Here is an 18,532-nt window from a genome sequence, read left to right as displayed (position 1 = left end):
TAGGACATGTTCTACAGTAATGTAAGATTGGGAGTCCTAGCAACATGTTCTACAGTAATGTAAGGTTGGGAGTCCTAGCTACATGTTCTACAGTAAAGTAAAATTGGGAGTCCTAGCTACATGTTCTACAGTAATGTAAAATTGGGAGTCCTAGGAACATGTTCTACAGTAATGTAAGATTGGGAGTCCTAGCAACATGTTCTACAGTAATGTAAGATTGGGAGTCCTAGCTACATGTTCTACAGTAAAGTAAGATTGGGAGTCCTAGCAACATGTTCTACAGTAAAGTAAGATTGGGAGTCCTAGCTACATGTTCTACAGTAAAGTAAGATTGGGAGTCCTAGCAACATGTTCTACAGTAATGTAAGATTGGGAGTCCTAGCTACATGTTCTACAGTAATGTAAGATTGGGAGTCTTAGCTACATGTTCTACAGTAAAGTAAGATTGGGAGTCCTAGCAACATGTTCTACAGTAATGTAAGATTGGGAGTCCTAGCTACATGTTCTACAGTAATGTAAGATTGGGAGTCTTAACTACATGTTCTACAGAAATGTAAGATTGAGAGTCCTAGCAACATGTTCTACAGTAATTGGGAGTCCTAGCTACATGTTCTACAGTAATGTAGGATTGGGAGTCCTAGCTACATGTTCTACAGTAATGTAAGATTGGGAGTCCTAGCAACATGTTCTACAGTAATTGGGAGTCCTAGCTACATGTTCTACAGTAAAGTAAGATTGGGAGTCCTAGCAACATGTTCTACAGTAAAGTAAGATTGGGAGTCCTAGCTACATGTTCTACAGTAAAGTAAGATTGGGAGTCCTAGCAACATGTTCTACAGTAATGTAAGATTGGGAGTCCTAGCTACATTGTTCTACAGTAAAGTAAGATTGGGAGTCCTAGCTACATGTTCTACAGTAATGTAAGATTGGGAGTCCTAGCTACATGTTCTACAGTAAAGTAAAATTGGGAGTCCTAGCTACATGTTCTACAGTAATGTAAGATTGGGAGTCTTAGCTACATGTTCTACAGTAAAGTAAGATTGGGAGTCCTAGCAACATGTTCTACAGTTGTAAAATTGGGAGTCCTAACTACAGTAATGTAAAATAGGGAGTCCTAACATGATGTTCACTTGCAAATAAAAAGTAATTGTGCTGTCAAACCATTAATTTTCCATTCAATTATGCATATTATAAAATTGCCATCTTGATAAAGAAAGTGACCCAGCTGTGCAATTCAGTAGTCATTAGTTGTGTACTTGATTCACCTGGAGACACTTCTTTATTAAACATTCATCATCGAAAATTAAGAAAAAATATTTGTAGTGTGCTACTGTAACAGTTTGATTCTAATGAGTTCCTCTATCCAAAATGCCAAAATGTTGATAAACTGCTTTTTACACAAAATGTAAATGTTGAAATGGTTTATCTAGCCTGTAACTGTATGTCCATCAGTCCTTTCACTAAGCACAAAGGTAGAACATCTAACAACATTCTCAATGACTTAGACTAAGCTTGTATTAATCAGAAGACTCCATTATATGTGTGAAAAGCAATGTTTTGATGATGTTTCTTTCTGTGGCCTTTACTTCCATTGTTATGGAGAATCTCCATGTGTGTTATGGATATGGCCTGTGGTTGTGATGTTCGATGGGGAAACAGAAGGAACTGACCTGTGCCTTTGCAAGTGTGCATTTTGCTGTATCACTGACCATAGACGCCAGCACATGACTTTGTTATAGCTCCACTAGATTGAGCTGCAAGGTGTTATGCTGTGGTTTCTCAAAAACAGTCAATGTGGCAAGGCATCAGAAACATCAAAACATCAACTCATCAAAACAATTAATTGTAGCCAATAGGAATTTCCACATGTTTCACAATTACCAGTGAAAAGCAGAAATACCAACAGGGAAACACACATAAAATTGAAGTAAAAATTGTTTGATTGCCTTTCTTTGCTAAAACAGAAAATAGCGAAATGCGGCACATGAGGAGTTCATGCTTGTAGCATGAAGAGTTGAACGTCACAACCCGGACCTTCCCTGCCTCTGGGGTCGGACAAGTCCATCGGCCCGACTGCTCAGGGCAAGAGCAAGTCGTTCTGTGCCTGCCCAAACAGGTCATGGAAATTTGGGTTCATAATTAGTCAACTTCCCAGAATGAATAGTGCTCCAGCAGCCCGCCTTGTCTTGCATTGACATGCTCCAGATTCAAGTGCCTTTTTTTACTGAAAGCTGCAGCTTCTCGCTGCTGGTAAGAATACATAGAAATATGTTTCTTAAATTTCCGGCCATTAAAAAGTAGAAAAGACCATGTACCTGTGCAGTTGGGCCAGTGGATTGTTGAGAACTTGTCTGACCCCAGCCTGGCAGCCCATCACTTCTCCTGCCACATGTGTGACAGTGCACATTGCCACATGTGTGACAGTGCACATTGCTGCATGTGTGACAGTCCACATTGTCGCATGTGTGACAGTCCACATTGCTGCATGTGTGGCAGTGCACATTGCCACATGTGTGGCAGTCCACATTGCCACATGTGTGACAGTCCACATTGCTGCATGTGTGGCAGTGCACATTGCCACATGTAAGAATACATTGCTGCATGTGTGACAGTCCACATTGCCACATGTGTGACAGTCCACATTGCTGCATGTGTGGCAGTGCACATTGCCACATGTGTGACAGTCCACATTGCCACATGTGTGGCAGTCCACATTGCCACATGTGTGACAGTCCACATTGCCACATGTGTGGCAGTCCACATTGCCACATGTGTTGCAGTCCACATTGCCGCATTTGTGGCAGTGCACATTGCCACATGTGTGGCAGTCCACATCGCAGCTTGCCTTCTCATGAAGCTGATGTCTGGATCAAAGCTGAACTTTAATTCCTGATGAAAAAAATTGGCCCAAATTTTTAACTGACCAACTCCTGCCTTTGCCGTGAAATGAGGATTCCACTGCTTCTGTGACGTCACGTGCAGATAGAATATGTCACTCATAAGCCATCTACCTTGGGACTCAACTACCATCCCTCAGGGGCGCAATAGACTTTCTGCAACTTATGATCCACTGCTCACCGAGTCACGTGTTCTATCTGCATAACATGACATCACAGAAACAGGGGAGTCCTCATTCCTTGACAAAGACTTGTGTTGGACTGTTGAAAACTTGGGTAAGTCCAATTTCTGTTGTTGGAGATTAGAGTTCAACTCTGCTCCAGAATGACTGTTATATAATAAGCAGTTTTGATGAGCTCAGCAGATGTGCCTCATCGCCCCCCTCCCTCCCACAGCAGACCGCGGCCCAGGACCAGGGCGGCTCCGGCAGCCACGCCCCGCCCGCCAAGCGCGTCCGCATCGCGCCGCCCACCACCAGCTCTGGGAACTTCTCAGGAGCCGAGTATCAGGTTACTCTTTCCTTCATTCACGAGTATCAGGTTACTCTTTCCTTCATTCACGAGTATCAGGTTACTCTTTCCTTCATTCCCTAGTATCAGGCTACTCTTTCCTTCATTCTCGAGTATCAGGCTACTCCTTCCTTCATTCACGAGTATCAGGTTACTCTGCACCTTCATTCCCGAGTATCAGGTTACTCTGCACTTCATTCAGTCCTCCAGACCCTTGTAGACCCTATAGCTAGTGACACATAAGTTTCTTTGTGGTTTGGAAAATAGTCTGATCTAGATCTTTCTGCGGTTCTGGAATCCAGCTCTTTACTTCCCAGCGCAATATACCCTCTTGTTTTGATCTTTTGTACATTTTCTGCCTACAGCGTAATTACCAAGGAAACCAGGGGCAGGGCCATTCTGGGCAGAACCAAGGAACGATGGGCTACCAGTCCTCTGGGACCTCTACTCACCCGACAAATACAACATCGTACGGACAGCAGCACAGATATTAGCTACCCACCCCAACACAACATCGTACGGACAGCAGCACAGATATTAGCTACCCACCCCAACACAACATCGTACGGACAACAGCACAGATATTAACTACCCACCCCAACACAACATCGTACGGACAGCAGCACAGATATTAGCTACCCACCCCAACACAACATCGTACGGACAGCAGCACAGATATTAGCTACCCACCCCAACACGACATCGAACGGACAGCAGCACAGATATTAGCTACCCACCCCAACACAACATCTTACGGACAGCAGCACAGATATTAGCTACCCACCCCAACACAACATCGTACGGACAGCAGCACAGATATTAGCTACCCACCACAACACAACATCGTACGGACAGCAGCACAGATATTAGCTACCCACCCCAACACAACATCGTACGGACAGCAGCACAGATATTAGCTACCCACCCCAACACAACATCGTACGGACAGCAGCACAGATATTAGCTACCCACCCCAACACAACATCGTACGGACAGCAGCACAGATATTAGCTACCCACCCCAACACAACATCGTACGGACAGCAGCACAGATATTAGCTACCCACCCCAACACAACATCGTACGGACAGCAGCACAGATATTAGCTACCCACCCCAACACAACATCGTACGGACAGCAGCACAGATATTAGCTACCCACCCCAACACCACATCGTACGGACAGCAGCACAGATATTAGCTACCCACCCCAACACAACATCGTACGGACAGCAGCACAGATATTAGCTACCCACCCCAACACAACATCGTACGGACAGCAGCACAGATATTAGCTACCCACCCCAACACAACATCGTACGGACAGCAGCACAGATATTAGCTACCCACCCCAACACAACATCGTACGGACAGCAGCACAGATATTAGCTACCCACCCCAACACAACATCGTACGGACAGCAGCACAGATATTAGCTACCCACCCCAACACAACATCGTACGGACAGCAGCACAGATATTAGCTACCCACCCCAACACAACATCGTACGGACAGCAGCACAGATATTAGCTACCCACCCCAACACAACATCGTACGGACAGCAGCACAGATATTAGCTACCCACCCCAACACAACATCGTACGGACAGCAGCACAGATATTAGCTACCCACCCCAACACAACATCGTACGGACAGCAACACAGATATTAGCTACCCACCCCAACACAACATCGTACGGACAGCAGCACAGATATTAGCACAAACCCCACAAATACAACAGAACATTTTAGACATGGTTTACAGTCTAGAGGATCTTGAACTTGTCATAGACTTGACATAGATTCTGAAGTATCATAGAAAGCAACTTATAACATGTCAGCAAGCTTGTAGGTCAGTAATTCAACAAGTGAACACTCCGGGTTATTATATGTCATGTAGTTGTCAGTTTTATGGTGAAGTCAGTACATTGATATTGTAGGCGTGAGTGTTTTAATGTTGCAATGAGTAAGGTCGTGAACATTATGCCGTACATTTCCACAAGTGAAGAAAGAGGTTTTCGCTAGCTGTAAGATCTTTCTGTACATTTCCAGTGTTATTAACTAAAGATTTCCTTAGATATACCACGAAGGAAACTTTGTTCACTACTCTTCTTCCAAGCAGAAAAAATGGCAATTGAAACAATTGAATAAATTCATGAGTTTATTAGAAGATTTAGTGTCAACTGCAAAATTTCAGATTCATGAACCATTGAAGTCAACTGTCGACTGTCTGGATATAATCCTGCTCAGAATGCACTTAATAACATCATCCAGCTAATTAACATAATCCAGCTGGATTTTGGTTTTTCATAAATGTACATGTGCGAACATGTGTGATCACGTCGACCGATGATGATGATGATGATGAATTGTTGTATAAACATAGATTGGCATAAGGTCAGGACCACTTAAGGAACATAAAATGTCTACTTTTGTTGAGAATTTTATCTGCTATATTTGCTAGCTTGACTTTTGTATGTTATAAGTGCACGTTTGATGTTCTGTATTTATTATGAAAGTTGGGGGAGAAAAAGGGCATGACATTTTTTTCTGGTTTATCCCTGACGGAAAACTGTTAGTGGCAGCATTTCCACACTGCCCTACAATCTCCGTTTTTAACCCTTTGTCCAGGATATCTTTCGTTAACTATTGCATTGTTACGTATGTGCAGAGCAAGTGGAGTCCTTTAGGAACAGATAAGAGTGCATCGATGGAGCGTGTAAATAGTTAAAATATAGAAGCAGCAACATACTGATAATAATCATGGATAACTGTACAAAACACAAACAATACACAAGGATGAATAAATAATGAACAAGTTAATGAATTGTGGTATTTTGTAAGCAAATCTATTGGATGGATACAGTACTATCTGGTACTTTTGTAGGTTGCTTTGTATATTTCAGTTCATCTTGGTATATATCGATAGATGAAGGTTATTCCAAGTTGCAACGTTGCATAATTAACATTGTAACATATCAAACAATCCCTGAAGATTTACAAAATCCATGTTTTGTCCAATGCCTGTGATGATGACATCACTGGTCTCTACCAGACCAACTCCACTGTCTGTAGGGAGAATATTTGCCCGTGAGTTTGGCTACTGTCTCGTTGTCCGGCCGCGCAGGGCCAAAGTTACCCTTCCCGCGGACTCGCTCTCCTGACAGATTCCCCCCTTTTGCCAAATTGCCCGGTCCATACCCCGTCCGAAGGCCAGTGGAGGCTAACACTGCTACATGTCTTTGTTGTGGTAAGAATAAACTAGGGTTCCTAGGGATGTTTCGTGTTGGATAGATCTTCTTTCATTCTGGATGAAAATAATAAAACCTGGGTTTATACTGCCCAAAGCGTGGATTATACAGTCAAAAGCGCCACGACAACCGCTAAGCCATGTGAGCTGGGCGTGTCTATAAAGGTGGTTATGTCACCAATGACACTAAATATACAAAGTTTTTGGGTACAAGCAACCATCATTATTCAATAAACAAACAAATATATACAAAATATACATCCTTCTGATGTAATTTAACATCGGATCTTTCAAATCATACTCCTGATTTTCTCCGCCAGATGACGTCATAGTGACGCGGCAACCGATCGGAACCTGGTGCCACGACTGGCGAAAACCCGTTGACTGCATAATTATCGTCAAGTACCTAAGATTTATGCAATGTTTACATTTCGCTTTTGCCACAAACATTATTAGCGAGTCGCGATGTCAGGTTCCGGAACCAAACTCTTACGGAAATGACCTGTCCGATGTGCCAGCCTTATCTGTTCCCGTGTTGGCTGAACAGGCAGTACCAGCAGCGGTTCGTCTGTGTCTCGGCGGGGCTGCTGGCGGTTTCTGCCGGCGGGACTCGGTTATTTGGTCCACACTGCCCCAGCCAGAAGTTACAGGGCCGCCGTCCCGTCACCGCAGGCGTGGTTGTAGGGTCAATAGGTAGGTTGGTTGCCGCAGTGGGAGTCTTTGGATGTTGTATTGTTGCTGTTGGATGGTGGGTAGCCGCAGTGGGTGTGTGCGTGTGCTGATGCTGTGTTGCTGTTAGGAGAGTTGAATGCTCCACGGCGCACTGCCATTCCCACCATAACGCACAAGCTTCAGCTGGTCTTGTTGAAGCTTCCCGAGTCGTTTCCACAGCTGTGCGTTGTGAAGGTTGTGTGAAGATGTTCTCCGGGCTTGAGGACGTGACTTGGTGACTTAAGTCCCCCAAGCTGTCCGCTGGGGGCTCCACAGAAACGTTCCCACAAAAGAACCAAAACGCACAGCCATTTCCAGCATTCGCAGGAGTCCCAGTCGCAGGCGATGTGCCCTTTGTGCTGTTGGTGGTTGTAGTTGCATGCGTTGTACTGTTGGTGGTTGTAGTAGCGTGCGTTGTACTGTTGGTGGTTGTAGTTGCGTGCGTTGTGCTGTTGGTGGTTGTAGTTGCGCGTGTCGTCAGCGATTCAACAGGCCGTCTTGGTTGGCATAAGACCCAGTAGGTACAGGGTTGCTCGGTTGTACCCGTGACCGGTGTTGTTGGTGTCGATGGCGTCTCTGGACTGTTTGTGGCTGGAGAGAATGAAGTAGTGTCCCAAGTCTGTGGTTGTGGAGTTGTAGGTCCGGGCGTGGCGAGGAATGTGGATCGCGCGGCGGAGCCAACTTCAGTCGTAGCTGCACTCGCCTCAGCGTACTTTATGGACACGGCTGTCATGACGTCGGGTTCAGATGTAGACAGTTCGCTGTACTCAGTTACAACAACTACAACATCCGGACTCGCCTCCGTTGTGATGCCATCTGTCGTACCGAGCTCGCGATCTAGACCGATGGTAGCCTCTGTTGTAGGCACAACGGTTACAACAGCATTGGTTGTACCTTCCAGCTCATCCTCGGTGCTGACACCAGGCCGTGGCGTTGTATGTGCTGTTGTCTCGGCAAAGTCGGTGTGTACAGAAGTGTCAACCACAGAAGACTCTATTGTGGGTACAACCGTTGCTATGCCGTTGGTTGTGCCTTCAGGCTCGCTCTCAGTGCTATCCACGTCTGGCTGTAGTGTGGTGTAAGTTGACGTCCCAGACAATGTGGCTTGTACTGTAGTGCCAGCTTCTGTTGTAGGTACAACCGTTACAACGCCGTGTGTTGTACCTTCGGACTCGCCCATCAGCGCCGCACGTGCTGAAGTCTCTGCAGATGTGGGTTGTACTGTCCTGCCGCCAGCTGTTCCTGGGCCGGCGGTGGACTCTATGGTGTCAAGGATACACAATGGGTATTTATATAGAAACTGCACAAATGTACTTCAGCTTCCACACTGGCACCATCTTATCATTTGAATCAGGAATAATAGTCCTAACGCTGATTTTATATACATTATCCCTGAACCACAAGCCTGAACTGATTACGTCATGAATTAACCCATATGAATTGCTGTGGACCTGGGTCGACTATCGCATGCGCTGCAACTAGCGGGAAAAGAAACGCCCCTCCATTATGAGAGTTCAGACTTTACCTTTCCGGGACGTGGGGCAAAAAGTGAATCATGCTGACAAAGGGGTGGTAAAAATTATCTTTTAATGCCGTAGGGGCAGTGGGTTGTAGTCTACTTCGTGTAGGGCACGGTATTGGAACGTCGATGTCATTGTACCAAAATGGAACCGAAGTCATGTAAGGACACGACGTCTGGCCCAGAACACCAGGAAAGGAACCCATGGTCTCTTGTGTCTGCAAGCCTCTCGGCCAGAAACATCCGATCAGCTCACCTACACCTACACCTACACCCCCAACCTCCACCCCAACTTCCGCCACACACCTGAAAACTCACCTTTCCAAGCGCCAGCCAGCTGCAGGACTGCCGTCAGCACCGCGATGTACCTCAGGACCTGCGCCATCGGTGCGTCTTCCCGCCGCGTCTTCCTACCGCGTCTTCCCGCCGCGTCTCTAATTTCCGCAGCGTCTTCCTGCCGGGTGCGTTCACAGGCGGTGAAGGTCGTCCTGCGAGTTTCAACGTACGATTTTGATGTCGTGAGTTGTCAAGCAGGCTGTGACAGAGCCAACCGCCGACAAGAACCTAGAACTGCCTTTTTGGAACTACAAGCCGGCTGAATTTTACAGGACACGTGCACGGCTAGCTCGGAACTGTCCTCAGGTTGCGGTTGCACCATGGTACGGGGTCTGTGGCCGGGCCTCAGGGAACCGTGTATCACCAAACCCGCGTACAGGCACAGCTACAGGAGCGTCTCGGGGGTCCTGTGGTCTGAGCTGGTTTGGGATGCCGGTGGCAGCGCCTTATGGCTCAACGTCTCCGTGGTAACGAAAGCCTTGTTTCCATGGTAACGGGACCCATGTCTCCATGGTAGCGAAACCCTTGGATCAATCCAAAGTTCAAAACAACGTTGACATTTATTTACGCAGATTGTACTAACTGTGCAAAACTGGTGTGTAAAATACGCCCAGAGCCGGTGCCCCGGTTTTACGAACCGTCAAACTATGGTGACGAAGGTTAGACATCCAGGCACTGGGTACATGTCATAAGACAGGCAAGATTACAGACAAGCAAAATCTTTACAGTTGTTTGAGTGACTGCTTTTATGTGTAAACAAAGATATTAATTTGTACAGGGATGGAACGGTCTGTGCTGCAAATATACCTATTTCTGCACCACTTTTACGTTTACACCTCGTGAAACATAAAACCTATCCCAGCTCCCCTCTGTGTGCACCATGTGATTATGCTGGATTATTACTGTGACAGTCATAACACGGGAGGAACTCTTTTGTTGTGAGCCTCGCCAAAATCGGGATAATTACGGCATGAAAACACTTTCCAAACGTCACTAAGACAGCCGGATCCTTTTCCATGGCGATTCCTGGCGTGCTGTGGCAACAGCTTTGTCTCGGCTGTGGGATGAGACTTATTGTCTACGGTAGGTTTATCTGTGGGAAAGGGGTCGGCTTCTGATGTCTCAAAACTGCTGTATTTATAAAGGTACTCGCTATCTCCTAATCTCCTACTGTCCGGTTATTTTGTATTGCCTCTGATTATTCCTCATCGTTACGTCAAAAGGGGAAAGCAAATACAAAAAAGATCGAAGCTGGGTCGACATGCCAATGTGGTGTAACCCCGGGTAAACTTTATTACCAATCAGATTCACAATATGATAAATATGTGCATCAATCCTGCTACACAACCAGTGATGATATAGACTTATGTAAGGAGCTTCCCACATCATATTACCAAATGTAGCAGATTTCTCTTGACGCATGTAAAAAGTCAAATTGATACCTGTAATAATTGTAGCGTCGAAACAAGTAAGTTGTTAAGGAATAGGTTTGCAAAGCACCTTTCTAGGAATAGAGTCCTCCTCTGTACATTGATTTATACCCCGACTTTTCTCACTTGCGGAGAGACATTTTACCTGTTGAATAGATACATTTGGTTTTAGTCGCTACTGTACATTCGGGTGACCACTACCGGCCCGACTGGTAGAGGTGATGAGATGATGATGATGAGATGATGATGTTGAGATGATGATGTTGACATGATGATGGGATGATGATGAGATGGTGAAGAGATGATGATGACTGGTAGAGATGATGACATGATGATGAGATGATGATGATGGGATGATGATGGGATGATGATGATGGGATGATGATGAGATGATGATGAGATGACGATGATGATGATGAGATGATCATGGATGATGATGATGGGATGACGATGATGATGGGATGATGATGATGGGATGACGATGATGATGGGATGATGATGATGATGAGATGATGATGATGATAATGAGATGATGATGATGACTACCGGCCCGACTGGTACAGCGGGTTTTTCCTCAGCCCCGACATTTTGTTCAGTCCGTTCGGGTTGTACACCGCTCTCCTGATGTGGAACTGGAACAAGACAACACAAAGTCACAAATGCGCCCCCTATCGGACATTTATGTAAACACACCTGGTTAAGGCAATACAAGTGCGCCCCCTACCGGACATGAAAGTAAACGCACCAAGTTCTTAGAGACCTTTTTAAGGCACTCATCTTCAATAAGCACAATAACGAAGCGCAAAACGTCAAATCCTCTCTTAAAATACACATTTGCAGAAGACATCAGAAAAGTCACTTTGGCAACTGGCAGCTTTCTCCACAGGTTGGTGAAGATAAACATGTTTAGACTGGAGTTAACCCTTAAAGGACGTCATTTCGAAACGGGAATGTTGCATTGATAGCTTGAACCAGCTGTTTATCTATGTTATAAGCCTTAAGTCTTATGTGCAGATCAGTCGTAAGAGCATCAACACAAATAAATAAACAAATAGATAACTACAGAAGTTTTTGCGCTATACAAAAAACGCTCCCAGCAAGTCTTACATCTTTTTTAGAGTCCACTCTCTCCAACTTGCTCCTCCACTCCTGGTTTTTACTCTTCTGCTCCTGTTCTCGCGTGAACTGGTAGTGGTGCGAGACGTTGGTGTCATTGTTCCTGACCTCTGACAGGGCCATGTCGTAGGTCATGCCCTCTGACATAGCCAGGTCATAGGGCTGGGTCAGGACCTCCTTCACGGCCGGCCGCTCGTGGAACGGGATCTCCAGGTCGTAGTCGGACTCCATCGCCGGGTTCGCTCTGAAAGGAGATCACGATTCACACTTTATTTCGTACAGCTGGTGCATGCGCATACAAACGTCTTGTTACGGCCGTATTAAGAAGCAAAGGAGTAATATTTCATAACTATAACGTTACCTTCCGACAGGAGGGAGTCTCTGCCTTTTTCTGTACTTCTGCGCTTCTCTCCTTTTGCTGACGCAGCAGTAAATAGACACCAGAAGAATCACCATGACAACCGCACACGCCCCGGCTATGACTGCTATCAGGAGTGAGGGTGATTCGCAGGTGGGTCCGCTATGCAACATCGGGCAGCTGGAAAATACAACAACGGGCAGCTGGAAAATACGACAACGGGCAGCTGTAAAATACAACATCGGGCAGCTGGAATATCTCTATAAAGTGGCCTTCTTGTCGAGTGCGCGTCTAGAATCGAGTACTAAGTATTTGCCTTATTGTCGGGTGCGCGTCTAGAATCGAGTACTAAGTATTTGCCTTATTGTCGAGTGCGCGTCTAGAATCGAGTACTAAGTATTTGCCTTATTGTCGGGTGCGCGTCTAGAATCGAGTACTAAGTATTTGCCTTATTGTCGAGTGCGCGTCTAGAATCGAGAATTTGCAAAAGGTTGGAAGGTGGAAAGCTTTCCAGCACCAAGGACGGGACTGCACACACGGACACTGTCGACAGGGGGCGCTTTGCGAGTTCACGCATCGGAATTATCAAGAATGAAACGATCTCTCCAGACCAGTGTTGTAGCCAGCACCCGTCCGTCAGTCCTTTGAAGGAATTTTGCAGCTGGGGACAGAAATTTTTTTTGCCCATTCCGTCCTTTGTAATGGACAAAAATCTATATGTTAAGTCAGTAAAGATATAAAAAAACTGTCCTCTTGTATAACTTTTCACCAAAACAGATGAACAGCTTAGTCTACCAACAAAATCTACACCTCAAAATGCAGGAAATTGGGTTTCAGAGGGTCTAGATTTCAAAATTTTTCAGGGGAGTATGCCCCTAGATCCCCTTAGGAACGTTATTCCTTCGGCTCGACGTCTCGTTCTTTTGGATTCAAAATCGAGGGGACTGAAAATGATTTCAGGCTGGCTACAACCCTGCTCCAGACGTTACCTGCAAATAGCACCCGTCCCTTCCGTCACTGCGCATGTCCCTCCGTTCTGACAGAATCCAGGCGCGCATGCGCACAGTGAGGCCCCGCTGCTGTTCCTCTCACAGAACGCGTCACTTCCACAGACCGCGGCCCCGCACTGAACTGCAGAAATAAAAGCACAAAGTAAAAACAAGTGGCTTGTGTGCGAAGGATGCATTTTCTGAACGCGTTCTGATGTTACCATCCGTTACGATTTGAGGGGCGGTGATTTTAGCTCCCATAGTCAGAAATATCAACTCACGAAGGATGGTCGGGAAATTCGGTACCTCATTCATAGACAGCTGGAAAGGTTTTGGTCCACTCATTTGGGGTGAGAAGGGTACCTACTAAGTACCTTATCCAAAGGTACTACATCGGTGGCATGTCAGGGAATTCAAACACTGGCTCTCTGGGTCGAGCACCGAGCCGTTACGGCCACATCACGCCACCAGCTTACTGATTACTTTCCTTTGGGCTGAATTGTTATGTACGATATATGTACGATATTGATGTACATGTACATTGTCATGTACGTTATTGATGTACATTTATATTGTCACGCACAATACTCATGTACATGTATATGAACTTGAACACGTGCTGCGTACCTGACAGAACCAGTATGGCGTCCTCGCTGATCTCCCACCGCGCATCAATGGCGTCCTTGTTACTCCGGGTCTGCTCCAGCACCTCCCGCGAGCTCACCGCGTCTGCGCTGAAGATCACTCTGTACTCTGCAACAATGCTGCCCCTCCTGTGCAGCACAAACACAAAAAATGACAAGTTATGATAAAACAATATTATTCGGTATTTTTTTTTTTATAATTAGCATCATCATCCGGGTCAGATGCCTTCAATCACAACGCATTCTGGGGACATTGCGTCAAATCAGGTTATCTTCAAACATCTCGGGTAATGTTTTTACATTTATTGTTGTCCTTTGCCATGGGCCAAGATCCTGAAATAAAGCTGGAAAAACACAGACGTCTGGATTTCTACAAACGTCTTCGAGGGATTTCTTTTGATATGTCCGTAAAGGATAGACATACACAAGTAGTAAGACACGCAAAGTAACTTTTACTCAAGCATCTGGATAAAGTTTAGAAACGGTCTGACGTTTAAGGCAGCATCCACTACCTTCCACTGACGCTGTCTTTCGTCATCATAATCGTTTATAAATATATCCATAGGCTGAAGTAACGTGTCCTGAATGTGGCACTGTGACAACTGATGCCCTCCTACGTGACATTTGGACCTATTCTTGTGACCAAAATTTACCCAAGACATCAGATTAAAGAAAATGACTAGATTTTGTCACCTAAATGAACACAAACATTTGTCCCCTCCCCAGAGAACGTGCTGATACTTACGTAAAACCCACAACTTCCACTGCGACGAAGCCGGGCAGCTGGCTGTAGATGGGCGTCACCTGGACAGAAGGGAGACGTGCGGAGATTCGGCCTGGTGAAGTTATTCACCGACATGATATAACGATAATGACTTGCAGATAGTGAAATATTCACAATTCATAAACTTTACATGGATTATGAGTTTTACAGTAAGACGTCATTGAAACTTTGCTATCCGTGAAACAGCCCTTTACCTTGACACAATGGCTGCTCATTGTCCAATAATTCCGAACGTACCTAAAAGTATTGGAAGTTACGGGGAACCGCACAGTCTTACCTTGCTGATGAAATCGCTGGAGAACTCTGTGTAACTGTCTGATGTCGGCTCATCCAGATTGTAGTCATCAAAATTCAAGTTTGAAATCTCCAAACTGATCGTCACTACAGACGTTTGAGTATCAGCAGTAGGCGTGACTTCCAGTATAGTGGACAATACTGGGGTTGTTGTTGTCCACAGCTGTATCGTCTGTATTCTTGTGGTTGCAGCGATTCCCTGTGTTGTGGTTGTAGGCTGGGCAGTTGGCGTGAAAGTTGTTGCCAAGTTCGGTGTTTCTGTCGTCGGTATAATTGACGCCGTTGTAGCCGTTGTACTGGGTAGTGTTGTAGCTATTCTATCTGATGACGTCATTTGTGACGTAGTTGAAGTTCTTATTGTCAGGGACGTCATTGTTTGCGATGTTGTTGTTGTTGTTTTTGTTCGCGCTGTAGATTGGATTTGTGTAGTGGACTGGCGATCCGTTGGTGTTATCTGTGACGTCAAGGTGCTCACTATAATAGGCGGAGTTGTTTCTTGTGTTGTGAGTTTGGAGGTTGGTAAGATTTGCGTGGTAGATTTTCCGCCTGTTGGGGTCGCCTGTGTGGAATGTATCACTGCCAGTGTGGCCTGTGTGGAAGGCGGTGCCGGCGTGCTGGACTGAACCAGCGGTGTTGTTTGTAGTGGTGCTGATGACGATGGTTTGAAGGTGGTGGCCTGAAACTGCGTTGACGATTTTCCCTCTGTTTGAGCTGTGCTCGGAGCAGTTGGTGGAGACTGTGGCGCCGCAGTGCTGGCCCAAACAGGAAGTGTTGTTTGAGTTGTTTGTGCCGCTGTGGTTTGTGCTGTTCTCGTTGTCATCAGCATGTCGGTTGTAGCCTTACGTTCTGTTGAAGGCATCTGTGTGGCAGTCGCTGTTGTAGGTAGAACCGGAGTGGTGGGTGAAATAGTTGTTAGGGGAGGAGCGGTTGGTGAGACGGTAGGCACCTCAGAGGCTGCAGATGTGATAACGTTTGCCTGTGTTGTTGGCGCAGTGTCTGTTGTAACTGAGGTTGATACTGCTGTTTCGGACGTTGCGATTGGCGAAGTCTGCTCATTCTCAGACGATGTCCCGGTTGTAAGAGAAGCTGTACTTTCAGGAAATGTTGTTGCCTCCATCGTCTGTGACGTTGTACTTAAGTCTGTCGTGTCAATTGATTGGGGGGAATCTGATGACATCACTTCCGTCACCAGTGTCTGATCAGCTGGAGTCATCGTTGTTCCTGTTGTATGTTGTGACGTCACTTCCGTCACCAGAGTCTGATCAGCTGGTGTCGTCGTTGTCCCTGGTGAATCTGATGATGTCACAGAAATGTTTTCACCGGGACCTGCACTAGATTCCTGAGGTAGTGTTATTGTTGAGACGGTAGGTGTTGGTGAAGGCACCGTTGCTGACGACTGTACTGGAGTACTGTTCCTTACTGACGTATCTGTAGATGTGATGCTTTGGACTGATGCCAGAACATGGCTTGTAGCTGAAGCAGGACTTGTTGTTACAGTGTCATTCGGGATCGCCGAAGAGGAACTGGAACGTGTTACACCGAGAGTTGTTCGAACTGTTGGCGCGGTTGTAGAAATACTAGGCGCGGTTGTGTTCGCAGTTACAGCGGTTTCGTTAGGTGACACATCAGTCGCCTCTGCTGTGATAGAAGCTGCCGACGTGACGTCAGAGGTTGAGTTACTGGAGGCAGTGGATGACTGTGAGGTCACCCCTGAAGTTGCCACCATCGGTGATACAGTAGCGTTGGTCGTTACATTCCAGGCTACTGACGTATCTGAGGATTGTTGCAATGATGTTGCAGTTAAGGGCCGTGAGCTTGTCGGATTGGCTGTTGAGTTCTCCGCCACACCCCCTGTGGAGGCTTGAGGATACCCCGCGCTGCTGACAGTGACCGTCGCTCCTGTTGTAGGTAACAACGAAGGAGAGGACGTCTCCTGGACAACTGTGTTGTTGATCAGAGTCAGAGGCACCGTACTTCCGCTGATCGCTGACGCTGTCACGTTTTCAGATGTAGTAGATGCCACTAAAGAGGACGTGGACTGTGGAGGAGACGTCGCTGAGAATGTTTGGTTTGAGTCTTCTAAACTCGTGTTTGAGGAATCCCGGACCGACAGAGTGGACAGTGATGTGTCTGTAGTGTTAACTGTCATTGCAGGCGTGGGAGGTGCAACAGAAGATGCAGTAACGTACCTTGTCGTAGTTGATGACGATGTCGTGACGTCGATATTCGTGTTAATATGTAACGCAGACGTAGCTGATGACGTAACTAATGCCGACAGGTTTGTTGTGGACCCTGACCCTGTGTACATTGTGGAAGGTGCAGCAGACGGTGTGACTTCTGTAGCCATAGTCGGCGATGAAACTGCAGCAGAAGAATGTGACATGTTTGCAGACAAAGTTGTTTGTGGCGTTGCTGTTAGATTCCCCCCGTCTGATGCCCCGACAGTCGGCAGAGTTGTTGTACTCAGCCGTGTGTACATCTGTGTAGACTGGAAAGTTGAGTTCGCAGCAGATCCGGTGCTGGACTCACTCGCACTGTTGGCTTCAGTGGACATCCCTGTACAAAGACATCAGACTGATTACATGACGTCCCTCGTAAATTGACATTTTCACGAAAGAATTTATCATCTTAATGATTGGTTTATTCAGGAAACACATACACTATGTACAAGGTCTCGCAGGTAACCTCAGTTACCTGAATTATGCTTGTGCATATATAACATCATATCATCACATTTACAATTTGCAAAAAAAACATGATTTAAAAGCGCAATTACAGAATTAGTCAAAACTCCACTTATAAACAGAATAAAATTGCCTGATAGAGTGGCACATAAATAGTAGTGTAGTTGTACAAATGTCCAAATAGTCCATAGTCCATAACATTTAAGTGTTGTTTAGTAGCTTTACCATGTACGGAATCGGACTTCTTTTGTATCTATCAGTTCTCGCATATAGACAGCGTCTAGAAGGTCATATTTGTCAAACAATTATGCACCGATATGCAACTAGTACTGTTGAGGACACACCTGGTGCGTTTTGCCTTGGGTTGCTTTACTGGGTATGCAATGCACAGAAACAAGTAATTCATGGTATTACAGGCACCAGTGACTCATCTTTTCCAGTCCATTCTTAGTCTTGGAACAGGAAATATTTCTAAGACTAAGCTTCAGATTAATGATCACGACAATCGGATTAAGCAGCTTGCATGTCCGGGGCTTACATTTATCAAAGGATCACACAACTCACTAATCCAGGCTAGAATCTCAGACATCCTTTTCAGAGATGATTATCCTTTTTGCTCCTGAGACAAACCGATTCTTCCTTACTCAGGTATGTTCCAGATCGTCAACCTGTCACAGTTTCAGACAAATTACATTTCTGGAAACTCTATCGTTCTATTATCGATATGAAACTTCAAGCCGCTTCCCGACGAAATAACCCCTGACCGAAGTTGTTTCACGGTTGACTGGTTCAAATCGATTATATTACAAACCGCAATTACTTTATAATCATCGCAACGGTGAGTTATGGATCTCATAACGCGGCTGTTTTGTACCATGAATGAATGAATGTTTCTGTGTACATGTCAGGCCTGGGAGTGATCCTGGGAACGTGATCCGTCCCCAGAGACAGATAATGCACCACGGGAGGATGATCCCGGTACCCGGGGGACTCATGAGCTCATGAGCTGGGCA

General features: G+C 45.9%; 3 protein-coding genes across 6 annotated transcripts in view; 1 reads left to right on the top strand and 2 right to left on the bottom strand.

Annotated features, from left to right (window-relative positions):
- The window catches only part of LOC118407823 (cyclin-dependent kinase 8-like), an 18,627-nt gene extending 12,400 nt beyond the window's left edge, over positions 1-6,227 (top strand). For 2 of the 4 annotated variants that reach the window (XM_035808356.1, XM_035808358.1), the window contains 2 exons: positions 3,297-3,407; positions 3,773-6,227. In XM_035808356.1, the coding sequence (XP_035664249.1) occupies positions 3,297-3,407; positions 3,773-3,995 (334 nt within the window). In that variant the 3' untranslated portion in view covers positions 3,996-6,227. Of the gene's footprint in view, positions 1-3,293; positions 3,408-3,772 lie in introns of all 4 variants that reach the window. The other 2 variants (XM_035808357.1, XM_035808355.1) reach the window with 1 other exon arrangement.
- Positions 6,228-7,174: 947 nt separating this feature from the next.
- Positions 7,175-9,269, bottom strand: LOC118407822 (Y' element ATP-dependent helicase YJL225C-like). Its single transcript, XM_035808354.1, has 2 exons — positions 9,203-9,269; positions 7,175-8,625 (listed from the first exon to the last, which is right to left on the bottom strand). Exons 1-2 carry the CDS (start codon positions 9,267-9,269, stop codon positions 7,175-7,177), a joined length of 1,518 nt encoding a protein of 505 aa, XP_035664247.1.
- Positions 9,270-11,130: 1,861 nt separating this feature from the next.
- LOC118407835 (uncharacterized protein PB18E9.04c-like) lies at positions 11,131-16,024 on the bottom strand. The gene is made up of 7 exons (XM_035808374.1): positions 14,819-16,024; positions 14,503-14,561; positions 13,741-13,886; positions 13,114-13,255; positions 12,128-12,304; positions 11,758-12,010; positions 11,131-11,282 (listed from the first exon to the last, which is right to left on the bottom strand). The coding sequence occupies exons 1-7, from the start codon at positions 16,010-16,012 to the stop codon at positions 11,193-11,195; spliced, it is 2,061 nt and encodes a 686-aa protein (XP_035664267.1). The 5' UTR covers positions 16,013-16,024; the 3' UTR covers positions 11,131-11,192.
- Between the last annotated feature and the right edge of the window lie 2,508 nt (positions 16,025-18,532).

This window comes from Branchiostoma floridae, unplaced genomic scaffold, assembly GCF_000003815.2.
Source record: "Branchiostoma floridae strain S238N-H82 unplaced genomic scaffold, Bfl_VNyyK Sc7u5tJ_1489, whole genome shotgun sequence".
In the NCBI taxonomy this organism is placed as follows: domain Eukaryota; kingdom Metazoa; phylum Chordata; class Leptocardii; order Amphioxiformes; family Branchiostomatidae; genus Branchiostoma; species Branchiostoma floridae.
This window is presented reverse-complemented; position numbering and strand designations above follow the sequence as displayed.

What these genes read in the sequence shown, in the direction of transcription:
- LOC118407822 (XM_035808354.1), bottom strand. Translation starts at nt 9,269, where the DNA reads ATGGCGCAGGTCCTGAGGTACATCGCGGTGCTGACGGCAGTCCTGCAG. An exon ending in GCTGGCTGGCGCTTGGAAAG is followed by an intron (nt 8,626 to 9,202) that starts GTGAGTTTTCAG and finishes TTGACACCATAG; the next exon opens with AGTCCACCGCCGGCCCAGGA.
- LOC118407835 (XM_035808374.1), bottom strand. Translation starts at nt 16,012, where the DNA reads ATGTCATCAGATTCCCCCCAATCAATTGACACGACAGACTTAAGTACA. An exon ending in CGCCATACTGGTTCTGTCAG is followed by an intron (nt 13,256 to 13,740) that starts GTACGCAGCACG and finishes TTATTTCTGCAG; the next exon opens with TTCAGTGCGGGGCCGCGGTC. An exon ending in AGACTCCCTCCTGTCGGAAG is followed by an intron (nt 12,011 to 12,127) that starts GTAACGTTATAG and finishes ATCTCCTTTCAG; the next exon opens with AGCGAACCCGGCGATGGAGT.